Source organism: Balaenoptera acutorostrata, chromosome 13, assembly GCF_949987535.1.
Source record: "Balaenoptera acutorostrata chromosome 13, mBalAcu1.1, whole genome shotgun sequence".
Classification (NCBI taxonomy): Eukaryota; Metazoa; Chordata; class Mammalia; order Artiodactyla; family Balaenopteridae; genus Balaenoptera; species Balaenoptera acutorostrata.
The window spans coordinates 55,513,926-55,535,606 of record NC_080076.1 but is presented as its reverse complement, the minus strand read 5'-3'; the positions used below and the strand labels follow the sequence as shown (position 1 = coordinate 55,535,606).

At 43.3% G+C, this 21,681-nt stretch overlaps 2 protein-coding genes across 2 annotated transcripts; one reads left to right on the top strand and one right to left on the bottom strand.

Annotated features, from left to right (window-relative positions):
* Positions 1-1,119: 1,119 nt before the first annotated feature.
* Positions 1,120-1,524, top strand: LOC130704629 (endothelial differentiation-related factor 1-like; the record flags this gene model as incomplete). The annotated part of the gene is made up of 1 exon (XM_057526847.1): positions 1,120-1,524. A coding segment is annotated over one exon (405 nt), but the record flags the coding sequence as incomplete, so codon positions are not given.
* Positions 1,525-20,272: 18,748 nt separating this feature from the next.
* On the bottom strand, positions 20,273-20,791 carry CETN1 (centrin 1). The gene has a single exon (XM_007191586.2). It carries the CDS (start codon positions 20,789-20,791, stop codon positions 20,273-20,275), a length of 519 nt encoding a protein of 172 aa, XP_007191648.1.
* Between the last annotated feature and the right edge of the window lie 890 nt (positions 20,792-21,681).

The following is a 21,681-nucleotide window of genomic DNA, read 5'->3' as shown; positions in this document are numbered from 1 at the left end:
TTTCTCATTCGTTCTTGTAGTCCCAGCACCTAGCACAGGGCTTGACCCAGGATAATCATCCAATAAATCCTCATGGAAGTGAATTACAATGTTAGGGCATTTACTATATTTAACTTAATATTTATAGGAAAGTAGGCAGGAAGGCAGGCAAGCTGTTTACAATCTATCTTTGGCCCATTTTAATTTGCTTTCACATGGAACTGTTTTTATACGTTTCTTGATATCATATCTAACTTAGATGACAACAGCACAACCAAGACAGAATCCACTGGAAAGGTTAATTTTGGTCATCTTGCTTTGCTGAGTTCAGTCTAATAGCTCCAAAAGCAACACGAACCTGGAAATAGATGTATCCACGTGGGGCTATCAGCATAAGACACAGGGCGTGAGAACCACAAAATATTTCAATTAGGGATGCTTGTCTCCTAATTGTACAACATCATCTCCAGATCCTGGCCCCCAGCAGGCAATGAATAAAAGCTTGCTGACTGTCTAGAGTCAGGCAAGCCATGTAGATTTTTGAGGCATGAAAGAATCCAGATACTCTATCTAATGATATACATCCTGGTTTGCCTGGGACTGTCCTGGTTTTAGCACTGAAATCCTTCAGCCTGAGAAATCTTCTGTCTCAGGTCAGCTGGGACAGTTGGTCACCCTACAATTAGGGTTAATTAAAAAATATAGATTTAGGGGGCGGGGCCGCGGCGGGCACCAGAAGCCGCCGAGCAACAAGGGGACGTCGCGTTGCCGCCGGACGGACCACCTGCCCCGCCTGTCCCGCCATGGCTGAGAGTGACTGGCCCAAAAAGGGCCCTGGGCTTCCCTGGTGGCGCAGTGGTTGAAAATCTGCCTGCCAATGCAGGGGACACGGGTTCGAGCCCTGGTCTGGGAAGATCCCACATGCCGCAGAGCGCTGGGCCTGTGAGCCACAGCTACTGAGCCTGCGCGTCTGGAGCCTGTGCTCCGCAACAAGAGAGACCGCGATAGTGAGAGGCCCGCGCACCGCGATGAAGAGTGGCCCCCGCTTGCCGCAACTAGAGAAAGCCCTCGCACGAAACGAAGACCCAACACAGCCATAAATAAATAAATAAAGTAGCTATTAATTAAAAAAAAAAAAAAAAGGGCCCTATGGCCGCCCAGGCCAAGTCCAAGTCCTCCTCTCTAGCAGCTCAGAGAGGAGGAGAAGATGTGGAGGCTTCCAAGAAACGGGCCGCCGGCCAGAACAAGCAGCATTGGATAACCAAGAACACAGCCGAGCTGGACCTGGAGACTGAGGAGCTGCACCACGACCGGGTGACCCTGGAGGTGGGCAGGGGGATCCAGCAGGGCCGGCAGAGCGAAGGGCTGACGCAGAAGGACCTGGCGACGAAAACCAACGAAAAGTCACAAGTCGTCGCTGACCGTGAGAGGGGCCAGGCCATTCCTAACAACCAGGTTCTGGGCGAAATCGAGAGAGCCATCGGCCTTAAGCTCCGGGGGAAAGCCATTGGGAAGCCGATCGAGAAGGGGCCGAGGGCGAAATGAACGCAAAGCTTCGAAATCAGCGCGTTCCGGCTGATCTCATCTGGCTGGTTCCCCTTGACCACCAGCGCCAGCGTGGGTCTCTTCACGCGGCCACGCGGAACACAGGGTAGCGGCCCTGCCCGGGAACCCCCTCTACCCGTACCTGCTGTCAGACTAACAAACAAAACCTTGCCAAGTGTTTGCTTCTCCTGATTATTTTCCTCGCTGTCCCCGTCCCTCACGTGGGGTGCGGAACGCTGCCTTCCTCTCCCCTGGGGTCTGCCCCGTCACCGGGGTGGCTCCAGGGAGCTCGGAGGGGGACCACCTCGCACAGGGTGGGCAGCTACCGTCTGGGAGAGGAGCTGCGTCTCCAGCCCGGCTCGCAGAGAAGCTAATAAACATTTGTTGCCCTTCCAAAAAAAAAAAAAAAAAAAAAAAAAATATATATATATATATATATATATATTCCTCATGATATAGCTTCATTGAGGCATTATTCAGAGGTGATAAAGCTATTCTAGCTCTTTGAGAGTTATCTTGAGTTTTGTAAAACTTAGAATCTTCTTTGACTGGGATCTGGTAACTTTGCTGATGAATCAATTAAGAAGTCCTAAGAAAAACCCTCCACTGACAGTATTTTCTTAACCCCAAACCTTACAAACATACTTAATCTAATTGGTTCCTCAGGTGTAAAATCAAAATGTACTCTAGCATATTTACAGAAATAACAAGCCTCTCTTTCCACTAATTTCCTCAGGTTTCTGGATATATTTCCAACACCTTGCCAGCCTTGTCTGTAAACTGCAAGTCTCTTGTTCTGATATTCTATGGGAGGAATACGCGTTCACAGCTATCGTACCAGCGGCCATTTCTAACTTTTATATTTATATGCCAAGTGAGAAAGCGGTTGAGAACTAGTTAAGGCTTTTTGCAGCAAGTCTTTATCCTCAAACTTTTGGCTGAACTGTGGAAACTCAGTATTGCAATAAAACTGCCTGGTTCTGGAACCAGATAAACTCCTTTTATTAGTGAGAAACATCATATAGATACTGATTTATGTGTCCTATATGGAAGTACAGGAAAGATTTAGCCTGTGTATAGTATTTATAACTTATGAGAGATTTTTAGAAAAAAATTGGCAAATGGATTGCCTTGAATCTTGGTGGGAAAGGCTAAAGCTACTGAAGTAAATTAAAAACAAAAATCCAACTGCTGTATATACAGTAACAGCAAGTGACAGTTTGCAAATAAGAGGAACAGTTACCCCTATTCCAGTCACCAAAATTAAGATTTGCCTATGTGATGCGACACTAAGGGAAATAATTTAATTAATACTTTAATTAAATTATTTATTAAAGTTAATTTAAATCGGCAGTCCCCAACCTTTTTGGCACCAGGGACCGGCTTCGTGGAAGACAATTCTTCCACGGACCGGGGTGTGGGGAGGATAGTTCAGGCGGTAATGCAAGCGATGGGGAGCAGCAGGTGAAGCTTCGCTCACTTCCCTGCCACTCACCTCCTGTTGTGCGGCCCAGTTCCCAGCAGGCCGCGGACCGGTACCAGTCTGCGGCCCGGGGGTTGGGGACCCCTGATTTAAATCATTATTAATTTTTTTTTAAATTTATTTTATTTATTTATTTTTGGCTGCGTTGGGTTTTCATTGCTGCGCGCAGGCTTTCTCTAGTTGCAGAGAGCAGGGGCTACTCTTCGTTGCGGTGCGTGGACTTCTCACTGCAGTGGCTTCTCTTGTTGCAGAGCACAGACTCTAGGCACGTGGGCTTCAGTAGTTGTGGGTCGCGGGCTCTAGAGCGCAGGCTCAGTAGCTGTGGTGCACGGGCTTAGTTGCTCCACGGCATGTGGGATCTTCCCGGACCAGGGCTCGAACCTGTGTCCCCTGCATTGGCAGGCAGATTCTTAACCACTGCGCCACCAAGGAAGTCCCTATTAATTTTTTTTTTTAATTTTTTTTATTTTTTTATAACATCTTTATTGAAGTATAATTGCCTTACAATAGTATGTTAGCTTCTGCTTTATAACAAAGTGAATCAGTTATACATATACAATATGTTCCCATTTCTCTTCCCTCCCTATTAATTTTTATAATTGTGACAATATGACAATTCCATGATAGTGACAAAAATGTCATTAACATTTTTGGTGCTAAAAATAAATCCTTTAAATAGTTTTGGGGGGTATACTTTAAATGAAGGAATTGTGTGATATGTGAGTTATATCCTTTTTTCTTCCAGTTTTATTGAGATATAATTGACATACAGCACTGTGTAGTTTAAAGTACAGCATAATGATTTGACTTACATCCATCACTACCACAAGAAGTAATGATTACCACGAGAAGTTTAGTGGAAATCTATCAACTCATATAGACACGAAATTAAAGAAATAGAAAAAATTTTTTTCCTTGTGATGAAAACTCTTAGGATTTACTCTCTTAATAACTTTCATATATAACATGCCGCAGTGTTAGTTATATTTATCATGTTGTACATCACATCCCTAGTACTTATTTATCTTGTAACTGGAAGTCTGTACCTTTTGACCAGCTTCATCCAATTCAGCCTCTGGTAACCACAAATCTGATCTCTTTTTCTATGAGTTTGGTTTTTTTTTTTTTTTAAGTATTGATATAATTGACCTGCAACACTATGTTATTTCCTAGTGTACAACATAGTGATTTGATATTTCTGTACATTACAAAATGATCACCACATCATTTAAATAATTTGAAAAATCAACTATTTCTAAAGCTTTAAAAAAATTTACTTAAGCATCTGAAGTCACCATCACCTGAGAAAACTACAAATAATGAGAGTTACCCTAATTGAACATCTTACACTGTGTCAGGCACCGTTAGACATTTTACATAGAATCTCATTTAATCCTTTCAACCCTGTTATATGAGTATTACCAACTCCACCTCACAGCTTAATAAAAACGAGGATCAGAGAAGTTAAGTAATTTGCCCAATGTCACAAAACCGTTAAGGTAGAGAACTAAAATTCTATCTAAACCAGATTTTTCTGTTCTCTCCACTATATCACACAATTCCCTTAAAAACAAAACCAAAATCACTTAAAAGTGTGTAAAAATACTATTCCAGTGACTATATTATTTTGCTTCTCTCTATATAATTTTCATTGTATGTTGCTAATTAAGAGTGAAGTTAAATAAGAAACCTTATATAGCATTATAAGATCTATACTGATGCTTTTTGTGTATTGTAGAAGTATTCGTACCTTGAATGCTTGCTGAATGGTACTGGCTAATTCTACTCATTTACTAATTTGCTCATATATTTCCATTTCTGAAAATGTTGCCGAAAGCTGTTAAAAGGGAACAATGGGCATATTTTTAAAGTTTAGTAAATCAAAACAACATGGGCACATGCTAAAGATTAATTTGGGATCATTTACATATATGGCATTCTAAAACAAAAAAAGAGGAGGTACTTTTTTTTTGAGTGCAGAAAAAGGAATGCAACCTATTTCTTGCAAGGGCATAGGAGCGGGTCTCATATTCTCACACATGGCTTTGTTTTCAAATTCTTGAAAGTGCAGAAATTCTTTTAATTTAAAGGTGAGCCCATGGAAAATCTGGAACAGCTGTAGAAAACCGTAGAGGAACGCAGTGCCACAGCCACTTTTCCAGTTTGTGACACCACCCCAGGGAGATCTGACCCTCTGCTCAGCACTGTTCTAAATTATCAAAGAGGCACCCCTGTCCCCATTGCTACAAACGAGATGCTTCCATGGAATTGATAGTCTCATTAACTGCTCCTGCCTAAAGGTTGTAAAGTGCAGAGAGGAACTCAGATAACCCTTTAGACACGAGATAGACTCCAGGCTGTCCAAGAAAGAAGGCTCAGAGCGGGTCTAAGCTCAGCCTACTAGATAGTAAGTCTTGGGAAACAGCCATATCTCAATCCACTCTCCCAGGGACCTGGCAGAACATCACCACAACTTTCTGCAAGGTCATGCAAAGTTTAAGTGATTTTTACTATCCCACATTCCGACGTGTCCTTCTCTGTCGATTCATTTCCCATGGTGGTTCATCATTCTTTATTTTATTTATTTATTTTTAAAATTATTAATTAATTAATTAATTTTTGGCTGTGTTGGGTCTTCGTTTCTGTGCGAGGGCTTTCTCCAGTTGCGGCGAGCGGGGGCCACTCCTCGTCGCGGTGCGCGGGCCTCTCTTGTTGCGGAGCACAAGCTCCAGACGCACAGGCTCAGTAGCTGTGGCTCACGGGCCCAGCCGCTCCGCAGCATGTGGGATCTTCCCAGACCAGGGCTCGAACCCGTGTCCCCTGCATTGGCAGGCAGACTCCCAACCACTGCGCCACCAGGGAAGCCCCCATCATTCTTTGTTTATGGCACCTTTATTAGTTAACAACATCTCATCTCTCCTAGTAATTGTGCTGGTGCATATTTTTGGAAGCTTCCGCGGTCACTGTCAGGGGCTGAGGGATTTTCATCAATGTTGAAGGGAGAGTTTGAAAATCCTGTTCTCAAATGAGACAGGTAAAAAATGGTCTTATTAGGATTCCTGTTTTCAATGTCCAGAGAAAAGTCCCAGGGAGAGAAACACAGATAACAGAGCCTTGCATTGTCCACTGGTGAGATTTGTACATTGAAAGTAGGCTAAGCTAGAGTAATCGGCTTAATCTAGCCGTAAATAGTGCATGCAGCTCTTCATTTCATTAACATCATTAACCAGGGCCCATCAGGAACGTGGATTGAAATCACTGGGCCCTTTCACGGTTTCCTCTGATGCTGAATTTAGCCACCTGCGCGGAGAGTGCCATGAACTGCCTGACACTGATACACGAGTGTCAGAGTGATTCTTTCGCTACCTGTTGGGTTTTTTTGTTTTTTTGTTTTTTTTGCCAATAGTTTTGTAGGGATGGGTTGTCTCCTAGCATCTACCTCCTCCTCCCGGCTGTTTTGATAAAGAGAAGAAACGTCCTGGAATAGCCCAGGAGGTGGCCTGAGTTTTGCTGGCGGCCTCTGAAGTAGCCACCACTGTTTGCACGTTCCCCAGGAAGAAGAACACGGGGTGGCTTTGTTCTGCCCACACTGGACAGGCCCCACATCCACGGGGTTTGCGTGACCAGACAGTGGCTTTCTCTGGCTTTCAGTAAGGAGAGAAATTTCTTCCTCCTAAAGGACGTCATGCCTCACCCGTCACTCATATGCGGGCATGTGCTGCCCCCTGAAGACGTCTATGCCACTAGCTGGAAATCAGACCTGTTAGCCCAGAGCGTTAGTTTCCCCTCCACCCCCAGCCCCACCCACGACCCCCCAACCCCTCCCAACCCCCGGTTGGGGGGGGTACCTAAGAGGCTCCCTGGCCTGCGGAGAACCAGCCACCTGGGTCTGCAGCGAGCAGTGGCCATCTGGCTCCAGCTAAAATGTTGTCAGGAAGGAATATGGGCCTACTGTGGAAAGAACATCCCATTTTCCGAAAGAACCTAGGAATATAGAATCTTGCATGAAATCCCTGACTTTTCAAACTTGGCAAGCTAACTCGGTTAAAAAAGAAAAACAAAAAACCCCACTCTGATGGCAGGCCCATGAGTAATACATACAATGCTTTGTGCAAATTAGGAAAAAACACGCCTCTGGGCAGATAAAGCAGGGGAAAAAAAAAAAAAGCAGTCAGTGCATGTGTGCCAAGTAAAAGGTACTCCTGGGCAGTTGTTCCCTGTGCCAGGCGCTGGGTTTAACGAGAGCGTCCCGGCCAGGGTTCAGCCTCTACTTGCCCGCTGGCTGCGCGCTGCGCGAGGTACATCGTGCATAGCTGCAGGCGGGTCTCCTTCGGCCACCAAGTCAGTCTCTACACGCCAGATTCTGCCCCTGGGCCTCCGCGGGGGGCGGGACGGGGTGGGGGGGGGCAGATTCACAAACTCTGGGTGATGGAGGAGGGAGCAAGAGAGCAGGGAAACCAACAGAAATTGCAGGCCTATCCTTGCTAAGGAGCCATAAAATTTTAAAATAGTTTTTCTACACTGTGTCCCAAACTTGCTCTCAGTGGTCCTGGGGGGTGAACGGTGAATCAGTTGGCGAGTTTATTTTAGACAGCATTTTTCTGAGGTTATTGCACTCTGTATGTGAGGAGGATGTCTTTCTGAGTACACTTCATCTATGATTATTTTTAACATGTTTCCTCTATTGGTCTAGTATGGATCAGATCCCTTTATAGAAATTATTTCTAACTCTGACAACATCCTGAAAAGATGTTGTTTTACAGATAAAGATACCAAGGCTCAGAGAAGTAATTTTACTGCCAAAACCAGCTAGGAACTGGCTCTGTTCTGGGCTTCAGACTTTGGTCTGTCACTAGGAAGTTATTGCTGCCCTAAGATGATATGATAACTCTGTTACTTCTTTTTTTTTTATAAATTTATTTATTTATTTGTTTTTGGCTGCACTGGGTCTCCGCTGCTGCGCGGGCCCTCCCTAGCTGCGGGCGAGCGGGGGCCACTCCCCATTGCAGTGCACAGGCCTCTCACCGCGGTGGCCCCTCTTGTTACGGAGCATGGGCTCTGGGCACATGGGCTCAGTATTTGTGGCTCGCGGGCTCTAGAGCGCAGGCTCAGCAGCTGTGGCACACGGGCCTAGCCGCTCCGCGGCATGCGGGACCCTCCCGGACCAGGGATCGAACCCATGTCCCCTGCATTGGCAGGCGGACTCCCAACCACTGTGCCACCAGGGAAGTCCCTCTGTTACTTCTAACTGAGATTCCAAAGGCTTTAGCTTTTCTCCCTAATGGCACCTAATCAAGATCTGTGTTATTCAAGTACATGATGCATGGAAATCTCCTATTTGGTGTCTTCTCCCTCCTCCTTTTTATTTCTTGATAAATGCAAGAACAGGGACTGCCTTGGAGATCCAGTGATTAAGACTCTGCGATTCCAATGCCGGGGGTTGCAGGTTTGATCCCTGGTCGGGGAACTAGGATCCCACATGCTACATGGCCAAAAAAAAAAAAAAGCAAGAACAGTTCTTTTACCAAGCAAAGGATGCATCTGTGTAGTGTATAACTTTGAAAATAACAACATCACCAGATGGACATATCCCAGTGAGTGTTGTTCTTTCAAAACACGGGGTTGCTATGGTGATTGGAGACTTATTCCAGCCATACTGTCATCAGTCACCACCTTTCTTCTCTTTTGGAAGAAACTTCAAAGCCAGTTTACAAACCATTCAGAGAAATTAGGCTCATCATTTCAGTGGCATTGATGGCTTTAAATGTCAAATGATAACATCCAGCTTTTCCAGCCACCCTGTCCATCAGATTTGACTACAAATCACTTGAGGCTATTTCCAAAGCTTAGGTCCAGTCTCAGTGGAGTTAGATTTGCCTCTTGAGAATGTTCCGGAGAATATGCTGGAGGTGTTTAGATTGTCTCCAAACGAGAACTTCCAAAAATATTCTGAGCCCAGCAGTACCATTGGTTAAACGTGACTTTTGAAGGGGACACATGCAGTGGGGAGTGGACAGGTCCTGACAAGCGGATTAAACTAAAGAGTTAAGGTGGTGGGCAATGCATACATTTCAAGTCTAGACTTAGGAGTCAGACAGACAGGATTCAAATCTTTCTTTTACCACTTACTAGCTGTGTAACCTTGCACAGATTACTTAATCTCTTCATGTCTCAGTTAATGCTTTTGTAAAGTGGAGATAATTATTGAATATGTAGAAGCTCCTACAACAGTGGGTGGTACAGAGTAAGTGCTATTTAAGTGTTGGCTATTGTTAAAATCACACATAGCACTTTATAGCATCACCTCGAATTATAAATGTATCAGGCAAGATCCATAACAGGGCTGACATTTTCTATAAGTGTCATCACCAACTGTAGTAATAAAATGTTCTTACGTAGGATAAATAATTTTGTTTGGTTGTTAAAATCAAAGTGGAATTTGCCACGTCTAAAGGTTCTCTATCTAAATACATTGCATTTCAGATATAATCTGTAAAAAACTCGAAGCACTATGCTGTACACCTGAAACCAACACAATATTGTAAATCAACTATACTTCAATAAAAATAAATAAATAAATAAATACACTCCATTTCATTTTACCTTCAGGAATCCCAAATGAAAATAGAGATGCCTGGTAAGGTATCACAATATCAATAGCTTGAAATACCTGTGGCATACTGGCAAAATATTCATCCAACCCATACCTCTGCACCTTTATGACAGGAACATAGTCACTATGCAGTGCAGTCCCTCTTTGTGCAGTTTTGGTTGCTGAAAATTCTTCCTGATACGAAATTGAAATCTCTTTCCCTTACCATTCCTTCTCTCTGAAACCCCTTGGAGCCCTGTGGAACAAGTCCTATTTCTTTGGAGGTCATATTCCTCGAGAGAATTTTCTTTTCAGGAGAAACAGCCTTAGTTATTTTAAGCCATTTCTCTTAGGATGTGGTTTTGTATCCCCTCACCCTATTTATCTCACTGCTGTCAACAGGCCTTGATTTCTTCAGTTCCTTTTAAGATGTAAAACCCACAAGTGAGCACAGTCCTCCAGACCATAGAAATGTGTCTCCCTCCTCACTTGGTGAATTGCGCTTTTATGAATGTAGCCTGGGAACACATTCACTTTTATTTTAGTTTAGTCCTTACTTTGACAGCATACTGCACACTAAAGTGCCAAAAGAAAAGAACTGATTACCCAGAATCCTGTATCCAGTGAAGGTGTCCTTCAAGATGAAGGGGGAAATGAAGTTATTCTCAGAGGAACAGAAAAAAACGAAGAGAATTTGTCACTAGCAGATCTACACTAAAAGAATGGGCCTAAATAAACTGATTAAAAGACAGATATTGATAGAGTGGATTAAAACTACATACAGTCTACAAGAAATTCAATCCAAATATAATGGTATAGGCAAGTTGAAAGTAAAAGGATGTAAAATGACATATCTTGCAAACATTAATCAAAGGAAGCAGAAGTGATATATTTATATCATATAACATAGGCTTCAGAGCTCATAAAATTATCAGGGACTGAGACAAATGTTATATAATAGTAAAAGGGTCAATCCCATGAGAAGTCACAGCAATCCTACATGCCTGTGCACCAAACAACAGAGCGGCAAAATACGTGAGGCAAAAACTAATAGAACTGAAAGGCAAAATAGACAGATCCAGAATTATAACTGGAGACTTCAATATCTCTCTCTCAACAGACTGATAGAATAAGTGGACAGAAAGTCAGCAGGGCTGTAGAAAAACTCAATATCACCAATAACCAACAGGACTTAATCATCATTTAAATAACAGATATGCTAAGGGCACTAATGGAAAAAGTGGACATTATGAAAGAACAGATGTGTATGTAAGTAGAGAGATGGAAACTCTAGAAAATAGTCAAAAGGAAATGCTAGAAATCAAAAACACTGAAACAGAAATGAAGAATGCCTTTTTTGGGCTCATTAATAGCCAAGGAAAGAATCAGTGAGCTTGAAGATATGTCAATAGAAACTTCAAAAACTGAAATGTAAAGAGAAGAAAGAATGAAAAAGATAGATCAGAATGTGTAAGCAGACTTCCCTGGTGGTGCAGTGGTTAAGAATCCGCCTGCCAATGCAGGGGACATGGGTTCGAGCCCTGGTCCGGGAAGATCCCACATGCCGCGGAGCAACTAAGCCCACAGCTACTGAAGCCTGCACACCCTAGAGCCCGTGCTCCGCAACAAGAGAAGCCACCACAATGAGAAGCCTACGCACTGCAATGAAGACCCAATGCAACCAAAATAAAAAAAAAAAAAAGAATGTGTAAGAACTGTGGGGCAATTACAAAAGGTATAACATATGTATAAAGGGAATACCAGAAGGAGAAGAAAGAGAGAAAGGAAAAGAATAGACATTGAAAATGATGATGGCTGAGAATTTTCCAAAATTAATGATGGACACAAACCACAGATCCAGGAATCTCAGACAACACCAAAAATCTGCATGTAATTATCAAACTGTAGAAGTGGTGATCTTTTTGTAATGTATAGAAATATTGAGTCACTGTGTTGTACACCTGGAACAAAGAGTGTTGTAGGTCAATTATACTTTAATTAATAAAATAAATAAATACCATACTATGTTACCATAAATGATAAAATAGGGTGTATTTACAGACCCATGTTTAAAACATCTTTTTATTTTTATGAATCTCCTTTATACTTTTAAATACACATTAGCTAAACACCATGGTATTTTAAATGCTTGCTATTTAGTTAAAAAATGTCCAAGTATCTCTTAATATTTAAACTGAAGTTATGAAACTGTAAAGCAATGACATGTGCCAATGACATTACAATTAAAGCCTTTCATTATCAAATTAAAAAAAAAACTGCAGAAAATCAAAGACAAAGAGAAATTCCCCAAAGAGGCCAGAGGTGGAGTGGGGGAAACACCTTACTTTTAGGGAAACAAGGATAAGAATTGTACTGGCTTCTCTTCAGAAACCAGGCAAGCAAGAAGAAAGTGGAGTGAAACATTTAAAGTGCTGAAAATAAAAAACATTAACTTAGAATTCTGGGTTCAGTGAAGTAATCCTTCAAAAGTGAAGGAGAGGGCTTCGCTGGTGGCGCAGTGGTTAGGAATCCACCTGCCAATGCAGGGGACATGGGTTCGAGCCCTGGTCCGGGAAGATACCACATGCTGTGGAGCAACTAAGCCCGTGCGCCACAACTACTGAGCCTGCGCTCTAGAGCCCATGCTCTGCAAAAAGAAGCCACCGCTCTGAGAAGCCCGTGCACTGCAACAATGAGTAGCCCCCGCTCTCAGCAACTAGAGAAAACACGCGTGCAGCAGCGAAAACCCAGTGCAGCCAAAAATTAAATAAATGAATAAATAAATTAAAAAAAAAAAAAGTGAAGGAGAAATACTTTCTCAGATAGGCAAAAATTGAGGGGATTAGTAGACCTACCACATTAGACCTGCTTTGTATGAAAGAAGTTCTTCAAGAGAGAAGGAAAATGATTTAATTCAGAAACTAAGATCTACATAAAGAAAAGAAGAGCATTAGATTTACTGTGCGATTTTACATCTATGTGGAATCTAAAAAACAGAACAAGTGAACACATGTAACAAAACAGAAAAGAGTCATAGATACAGAGAACAAACAGGTGGTTGCCAGAGGGGATGGGGGTGGGGGAGATGAGTGAAATAGGTGAGGGAAATGAAGAGGTACAAACTTCCAGTTACAAAATAAATGAGTCACGGGGATGTAACATACAGAGTGGGGAATATAATCAATAATAATGTAATATTTTTGTATGGTGACAGATAGTAACTAGACTTATCGTGGTGATCATTTTGTAATATACAGAAATATCAACTCACTGTGCTGTCCACCAGGAACTAACATAGTGTGGTAGGTCAATTATACTTTAAAAACAAACAGATTGGGACTTCCCTGCTGGTGCAGTGGTTGAGAATCCGCCTGTCAGTGCTGGGGACGCGGGTTCAAGCCCTGGTCTGGGAAGATCCCACTTGCTGTGGAGCAGCTAGGCCTGTGTGCCACAACTACCGAGCCTGCGCTCTAGAGCCCATGAACCACAACTACTGAAGCCAGTGCACCTACAACCTGTGCTCTGCAACAAGAGAAGCCACCGCAATGAGAAACCCGCGCGCCACAGTGAAGAGTAGCCCCCACTCTCCGCAACTAGAGAAAGCCCGCGTGCAGCAACGAAGACCCAATGCAACCAAAAATAAATAAATAAATAAATTTATATAAAACAATATAAAAACAAACAGACAGACAAACTCATAGGAAAAGCACCAGAGGCAGGGGGTAGGGGGAGGGTGAATTGGATGAAGGCGGTCAAAACATATAAACTTCCAGCTATAAGATAAAAAGTACTAAGTTTGGGGGCTTCCTTGGTGGCACAGTGGTTGAGAGTCTGCCTGCTAATGGAGGGGACACGGGTTCGAGCCCTGGTCTGGGAGGATCCCACATGCCGCGGAGCAACTAGGCCTGTGAGCCACAACTACTGAGCCTGAGCGTCTGGAACCTGTGCTCCGCAACAAGAGAGGCCGCGATGGTGAAAGGCCCGCGCACCGCGATGAAGGGTGGCCCCCGCTTGCCGCAACTGGAGGAAGCCCTTGCACAGAAACGAAGACCCAACACAGCCAAAAATAAAAAATAAAAAAAAATTTTTTAAAAAGTACTAAGTTTGTAATGTACAACATGATTAATATATACTTAACACTTCTGTATATTATGAAAGTTAAGAGAGTAAATCCCAAGTGTTCTCATCACAAGGAAAAATATTTTTTTTCTTTCTCCTTTATTTTGCATCTATATGGGATGGTGGATGTTCACTAAACTTCTTGTGATAATCATATCATGATGTATGTAAGTCACATCATTATGCTGTACACCTTAAACTTATGCAGTGCTATGTGTCAATTATAGCTCAATAAAACTGGAAGAAAAAAAAGAAGAGCATTAGAGAAGGAATAAATGAAGGTAAAATAAAATCTTTTATTTTTCTTGTTCTTAACTGATCTAATACCAATTAAAAGACAGAAACTGACAGAGTGGATAAAAAAACCAATACCCCACTATATGTTGTCTATAAGAAACTTACTTGAAATATAAAGACACAGGTCGGTTAAAAGTCTAGATATTCCATGCTAATAGTAATCAAAAGAAAGCTGAAGTAATAATATTAATTTCAGATGAGGCAGACTTCAGAGCAAGGAAAATTATCTGGGATCTAGAGGGGCATTAAATAATGATGAAAAGGTCAATTCTCCAAGAAGACATAAAATTCTTATGCACCTAAAAACAGAGCATCAAAATATGAGGCAAAAACTGATCCATGTGTGAAGAGAAATAGATGAATCCACTATTATAACTGGAGATGTTAACACCTCTGTATCAGAAATGGACAGATCCAGAAGGCAGAAATTCAGCGAGGACATAGCTAAACTCAACAGCACCATCAATCTACTGGATATAATTGACATCTATAGACGACTGCATCTGAGAACAGCAGATGACATATTCTTCTCAAGCTCACACAGAACTTTCACCAAGATGGACTACATTATGGGGCATAAAACACACCTTAACCTGTTAAAAAGAATAGATCTCAAAAAGCATGCTCTCAAGCCACCGCAATGAGAAGCCCACGCACCGCAGTGAAGAGTAGCCACCGCTCACCACAACTAGAGAAAGCCTGCGCGCAGCAACGAAGACCCAACACAGCCAAAAATAAATTTTAAAAAACACAAAAACAAAAAGACAAAAAAACAAAAAACATAGCACTTAAGAAAAAAAAAAAAGCATGCTCTCAGACCACAGAGAATTAAATAAGATAGAAAAATAGTAGGAAAATTGCAAAATATTTGAGATCAAACAATAATACATGGGTTGAAGAAGAAGTCTCAAGAGAAATTAAAACATATTTGGAACTAAATAAAAATGCCGTGGGGGGACTTCCCTGGTGGTCCAGTGGTTAAGACTTTGCCTTCCAATGCAGGGGGTGCAAGTTCCATCCCTGGCCAGGGAGCTAAGATCCCACATGCCTCGGGGCCAAAAAACCAAAACATAAAACAGAAGCAATATTGTAACAAATTCAATAAAAGACTTTAAAAATGGTCCACATCAAAAAATCTTAAAAAAAAAATGCAGTGGGATACAACGAAAAGTGGAGGGAAATGAAAAGCATTGAATGCATATGTTAGAAAAGAAGAAAGATCTACAATCAATAGTGTAATCTGCCACCTTGGGAAACTAGAAAAAGAAGTGGTATATCTGGGGAAATTCCTTGGTAGTCCAGTGGTTAGCACTCTGTGCTTCCACTGCAGGAGACATGGGTTGGATCCCTGGTCAGGGAACTAAGATCCCACATGCCTGGGATCTGGCACAGGCAAGGCTAGAGGACCCAAGTAAGCTGCGTGAGGAGAAGGTCCTTGTCATCCATCAAATTGCACCAGAGCCCCTCCCTCAGCTCATACCTGTGCCCACGTGGGGGTAGGTGGTCCTTTATGACTAGCTGTTGGAAGAGTAAAAATGCTGAAGTTGGTTCAGGGATACGTCAGCTTTGGTACAACGGACCATAGGTTCATTACACTCAAAGGCGGACCAGAAAGATATCAGTGAAAGAGGAAACCCTCCCAATGGACAGAATTTCTGATAGAGCAGAATCCATTTTGTGTGGAAAGAAAAGTGGCCTGAAATTCGAATACATGTGGGCTCTGACAGTGGTGACCAATCAGTTGGCTGATTGTTCAGGACTCTGGAAAGGGAAACATCAGGGATAAAAAGATCTGGAAAAAAAGGCACATAGATGGATTTATGGCAATGGGTAGGAAGTGTAAGGAATTCATATTAACACCTATCAGAGCATTTCTATCGTATAAAAGATGCCAAACAACTAGGAAGATAGAATGACTTGGCCAGTTGATGCCAGTCTACCTCTGTCATTGCCACCCCAGGGCTGGCACAATACGCACATGAATGGAGTAGTCATTGGGCAGAGCTGGAGGCTGTGCATGGGTCCAGCAGCTCTGACTCCCATTCACGAAGGGTGATATAGCTACTGTGGCCACCAAGTGGGAACAGCACCATCCCCCAAGGAGGCCAACAGGCCTCCTGGTGTCAAGTAGTCTAACTGGATCCCTTCCACCCTGGAAAGATGAGCGACTTATCTTGACTGGACTTGACACATATTTTGGTCAAGGGTTTGCCTTTCTTGCTTGTGGAGCTTCAGCCAGGACCACAGCTGAGTATTTACTGACATAGGATCCCACATAATATTCCATTGGACCGAGGCACCCACTTTATAGGAAAGGAAGTGCAACAGTGGGAATTCAGGCCCAGAGTCTACTGGTCCAATAACACACAGAAGCTTTTGACCTGATGGAGCAGTGGAAAAGCCTGTTGGAGATGCTGTTGTGGGGCCAGCTTGGGCATCACAACCAGTGAGGATGCCTTGCCACCCTCCAGGATGCAGCACACACTCAAAATTGATGGCCATTATATGGTGTGGTGTCACGTGAGTCCAGCAAATCAAGGGCGGAAGTCATTCTTACCACAGCTGACAGGCATTTACCCTTTGATTTGTGCTGCCCGTCCCCACAACTCTGGCCTCTGTGCATTTAGAGATCTTGGCTCCCAGAGGGGGAATGTTCCCCTCAGTAGGCACAGCGAGAGTCCCATTAAATGTCAAACTATGCGCACCACCCAGTTACGCTGGGTTCCTCGTGCCGAGAGGGCGGCAGTCCAGGGAAGGTGTCACCACCATGAGTAACTGCTCCTGGACATCAGGAGGATGCAGAGCTGTGGGCAGAACATGGGGACAGTATGCTTGGCACCCAGGTGACACACTTGAACGTCTCTTGGGGCTCCTGTAGTCAATTTTGAGGGCAGAGAGATGTGTGCAGCAGCCAGAGCCTGAGAGGGGCATGGGGATTAGGGGCCCAGACTCCTCAGGGATGAGGACATGGGTCATCCCACTAGGCAAGTCACATGTCAGCAGAGGTGCTGAGGGTGAGGGGAATCCAGACTGCGATGTTGGGGAGAAGGATGAGCACTACTTGTGGTCTCGAGACCAGCTGCTGTGACAGAGGCTGCAGTTCATCCCTCTAGATTTCCTTTTATAACTTTCCCCCAGGAAGAAAGATCCATCAGAATCCTGAATCAGCCAGTAGATCTAAGTGGTATAAGGTGTGGGGTGTAGTGGACACCGTGGGGCCCTGCCCAGATCTCCCCTCTGGCCTGTCCCTCAGAACTGAAGTCATCCCCCAGGTGCTGGCAGTCTTGACAGCTAATAGTCTGCAACTGAATTCCCTCTCCCAGAGATTGATTGCCCTTGGCTGAGGACAGCCACCTTGCTCAAGGTCATACCCCCTTCCTAGGGACAGATCATGTCCAGTGACTGTCAACCAATGAAAAGTTTTAAAGGCCCAACTTCCTCGTCACAATTTGGGTCATCTGCAGGGTCACCCTTGCTCCAGAGCTCCCCATGAGATCAGCTGAGGCCTTTGTTAGTGACCATATCATAGCCCAATTTCTCCCTCTGCCCAGTCTTGGTTTCTTTCCCCCTCACCCATGTGATCCAGAGAACTCAAATAAACTTCCTGTACACAAACCTAAGACTCAAAGGGCCTGCTTCCCATGGAAACCAACCTGCAACAATTTAAAGAGTTGGACCTATCCCATCCTCAATCTTCTCATCTTAGACATAACTAAGATGTCTTTAAGGAAAAAAAAAAATTCCTTTACTGTCCTCTACTCATTTGGGGCATTATCTCCCTTGATAGCAATACAACCCTGAGACTGTCATACTTTTATCCTTGGCCTGATGCTCTGCTTTTCACCTGTTAACATTTATCATTAGAAAGCAAGAGTTTATCAGTGAGCTCCCTACACAGTTTCTTTGGTATACTTCCTGCTTCTTTATTGGGACCATTTGTAATAGCCCAGTGAAAACTACTTCTTAGTTCTTCCCAACGTTTATAGCTGAGTTGACTCATCTGCAAAAAGGTGTTTTTAAATTTTCATTGAAGTTTTTGTGTTCTATTTGTGTAAAGACTGGGATACATGTCTGACCCAGCCAGACATGTATGATTTACTTCTCTTAAAATTCAAATGTCAATCTAGGTCTGCTCTAGTTGTTCCCCTGCCCCCAATTTACCCTCCATCTCCCAGAATACATGTCGATTGAGAAGCAAAACTAGTAGTCCATTGAGAGGTTCTTCCTTAGCAGTGAATGGGATTCAGAAATATTCTGGAGCCCCTTCCTGTGTGTAGGACGGACTGTGTCTTTAAAGCAACCCTTTAAGTCCTGGGCTACAACCTCCACAGTTGACCCCATAGTGTCTGGGCAGCTTGATTCCTGGGCTTCAGCCTGGGTTCCTGGTTTTCACTTCTATCCTCTGCTGGGCCGGGAGCCAAGACTGAACCCAGTCCAGTTGGCCAAGGCTCTGACCCTTTCTCCTAGTTCCTGCCAACTTTCTTTGTTTCTGTTTTTTCTACCTTGATCCATATGTAGATCCTTGGGCCAAGACTCTGGTCATCAGGATGCCAGGAACTCTTGTTTCCCAGAATGTCACACTCCTCCCCTTGCCCTCAGATCAGGCCCCTCACACTGATGCTGGTCCAAGCTGCACCTGTATCCCCTACAACTGCACCTGAATCCACACTAAGACCTTGAACCTGAACTGTTAGCATTTGCAGTCTGGGTGAGTTCCCTTGCCCTGTGCCAGCCGCCTCAGCAAAATCCTTTCTCACAGTAAATGCCCACATACCCATCACTTCAGCTAGTACTGCTGCTTTGACAAATTAGTCCCTGTTAATGAGAATTAAACCCAGAGTAGTAGTTTTCCTGATTGGATTAACAATCCTCTGAAGGGTAAAACTGCTGGCAAAGCAAGTGAAAAATTTTCCAGAATTTCAGCATTTATTTTAATGGGACTTTGTATGAAGACTTAATTTAGTTGTGACCAAAATATCTTGCCTGTTTGCTAGTTTTGTTGCCTATTATCAAAACATTTGTCCAGGCCTCCATCTCAGCAGATAGATTACATTATCTTCCCACAGTTATATTATTTAACTTTTCTCTAACTTCATATTTGTAGATGTTCAAATGGGTAGGTATTTTATTTCAAAACAAGAAAGGTTTAATTTATAACAGAGAACAAGTAGTATTAACGCATACGCAAGCCACAACAAATAGTTTCTTGGGATTATAAAATAGAGAACTACTTATATGCCAGACATTCTGGCATCAACTATATACCAGAGGAGGGGAAATTAAGTATCAAGAACCAAGATGTTCTAAGAATTAGAAGGTAGACAGTGGCTTGTAATAAAGCAATAATAAAATGACTAAGGTTATAGTATAACTCGTCTAATAACTAAAACACTAGTTTATCTTTCCAAGGACAGATAACTAGCTCAAAGTGTGTTATAGATATTTTTTTACAACTTCCTAAGCTAAGATCTTACATTTATAAAAATTTACTCAAAGTCATTAGTTAGCTTAATCTCTTAAGCAAATCATACTTTGCTTGGGCCAATATTAAATTCTGTTTTTACTCTGTAGCCCAAGAATACATCGTGGCCCCGATAATCCACAGTAGATAATGTACGCACAAATCAAGAATCATTTGCATGTGATGAAGCCAGAGAACAGTTTAAGTAGCACAATTTCCCACCAGCCAAAGGCAAGCCTATCCTTTAGAGCAGTACCTTTCCTGAGCCCAATAAATGGCTGCACTGTTTCCCTTCAAACCAGTATTCAGTTAAGTGAAAACCAATGGCTAGGATGACCTGCTGGTGATTCCACCTTATCATGTGAGAACAATGACTTGTATTTAAGGAATAATATATGAAGCAAGATAATATAAGACTACCAAAGAAGCGACAAGGGAACTGCTTTGCAGTTTGTCCCAAGAAGCTGTCTTGTCTTCAGTTTAATGAGTGTCCACCAATGCAAGGCAAATGGTGGATGGAAAGAAGTTTCCTGAAACTTCTTTGATTCTGAAGGTTCTTTGATTCAACCTACACTCCTCCAGGTCTGCTCTTGGGAATGAAAAACCAAAACTCACATTAAAAGCATCTTTAAAATTCTGTAATTGAGCTAGAGATTTGGAAATAGAACTATCTAGACCAACTGGGGGTAAGAGGAGAGACAGTGCTGGCCTCTACCTCAAGGTTTCACAAAACAGAAGCAGGGAGCCCAGCAAGTCAACTCAATCTCCCTACACATGCTTGCGGGAGAAACCGACTTTAATAGAGGCTGGTCTTTTTCATGATCCGAAGAAACTCTTCCTCGTTCACTTCACCGTCTCCATCCTGATCTGCTTCGTCAATCATTTCCTGCAGCTCCTCGTCAGTGAGGTTTTCCCCCAACTCGGTGGCCACGCGCTTTAGGTTTTGGAAAGAGATCTTCCCGGTTTCATCATCATCAAAGAGCCTGAAAGCCTTCAGGATTTCTTCCTTGGTGTCTTTCTCGGCCATCTTCTGAGTCATCACGGCCAAGAAGTCATTGAAGCTGACTTTCCCTGTGCCTTCCTTGTCCACCTCGGCGACCATCCTCTTCATTTCCTCCTTCCTGGGTTCAAAGCCCAGCGCCCTCATGGCCACCTTCAGCTCCTTCACGTCGATGGTGCCGCTGCCGTCGGCATCGAAGAGGTCAAACGCTTCGCGAACTTCTTGCTTCTGATCTTCAGTGAGCTCGGGCTTAGGCTCCACCTTTCTTTTCTGGCTGGTGGAGGCCACGTTTGACTTCTTGAAGCTAGAAGCCATCCTCTGGCGGCGGCGGCGGCGGCGGCGGTTGTTATCTTAACGCTTGTTGTCACCGCGCTGGAGCTAGGGCGCCACCGCCAGGAACGCGGGCTCGGGGCCTCGGCTCATTCATTCCCAACCGCTTCCCTTCTGCACCCCCAGGGAGACCCGGCTCAACTAAGCCCGCCCCATCTTCGAGATCTGACATACGTTAAAACCCACAGTTCCCTCGGTTATTACCGAGTTTCCACGACCTGAGAGACCTGAGCTGGTAGCCACTGTGGTCTTCTATAACGTGCTGGCACTTGTTCTTTCCAGGCCATCTGCCAGCATCCATAGGACCAGGTTTATAGGGTTATTTGGAAGTTTTTCCTCTCTCCTTTTCCATACAAATTAAAACAAACAAACAAACAAAACAAAACCAAAAAAAAAAACCCTCTGGGTCTGAGGTTACCTAAGGGTAAATTTAGGATAATCAAGATTGAGTTTGATCCCTTGTCATAAAATGCGAGGAAGCAGGAGGAGAGAATATTAAAAGTCACACCATGTGTTCAACTCCATAAATGGAAAACAGATAAAATGGAAAGAGTTATGTAGAAAATTTGTAGAAGTCTGTCTCCTGACATTATACTCAACAATGATAAAAATGTCACTAGCTTATTTGGCATACGCTGAAATATGAAATGCAATATGTGAATGTAAGATTTACTTTCAGTGTTTCAATTTTATGTGCTCAGTATAATTGCACTTGAGTGCAGTCATCATTTCATTCAGTAGGCTTTGATTTGGAGAGAGGGGGGCTGCAGTACTGTATTCTGGAATTTTAAAAACTCTACCAGCATATTACTCTCACTGTTTGTCATCCAATTGGGGTTGTGCTGAAGCCCACACTCTGATTGCCCTGCTTCGGC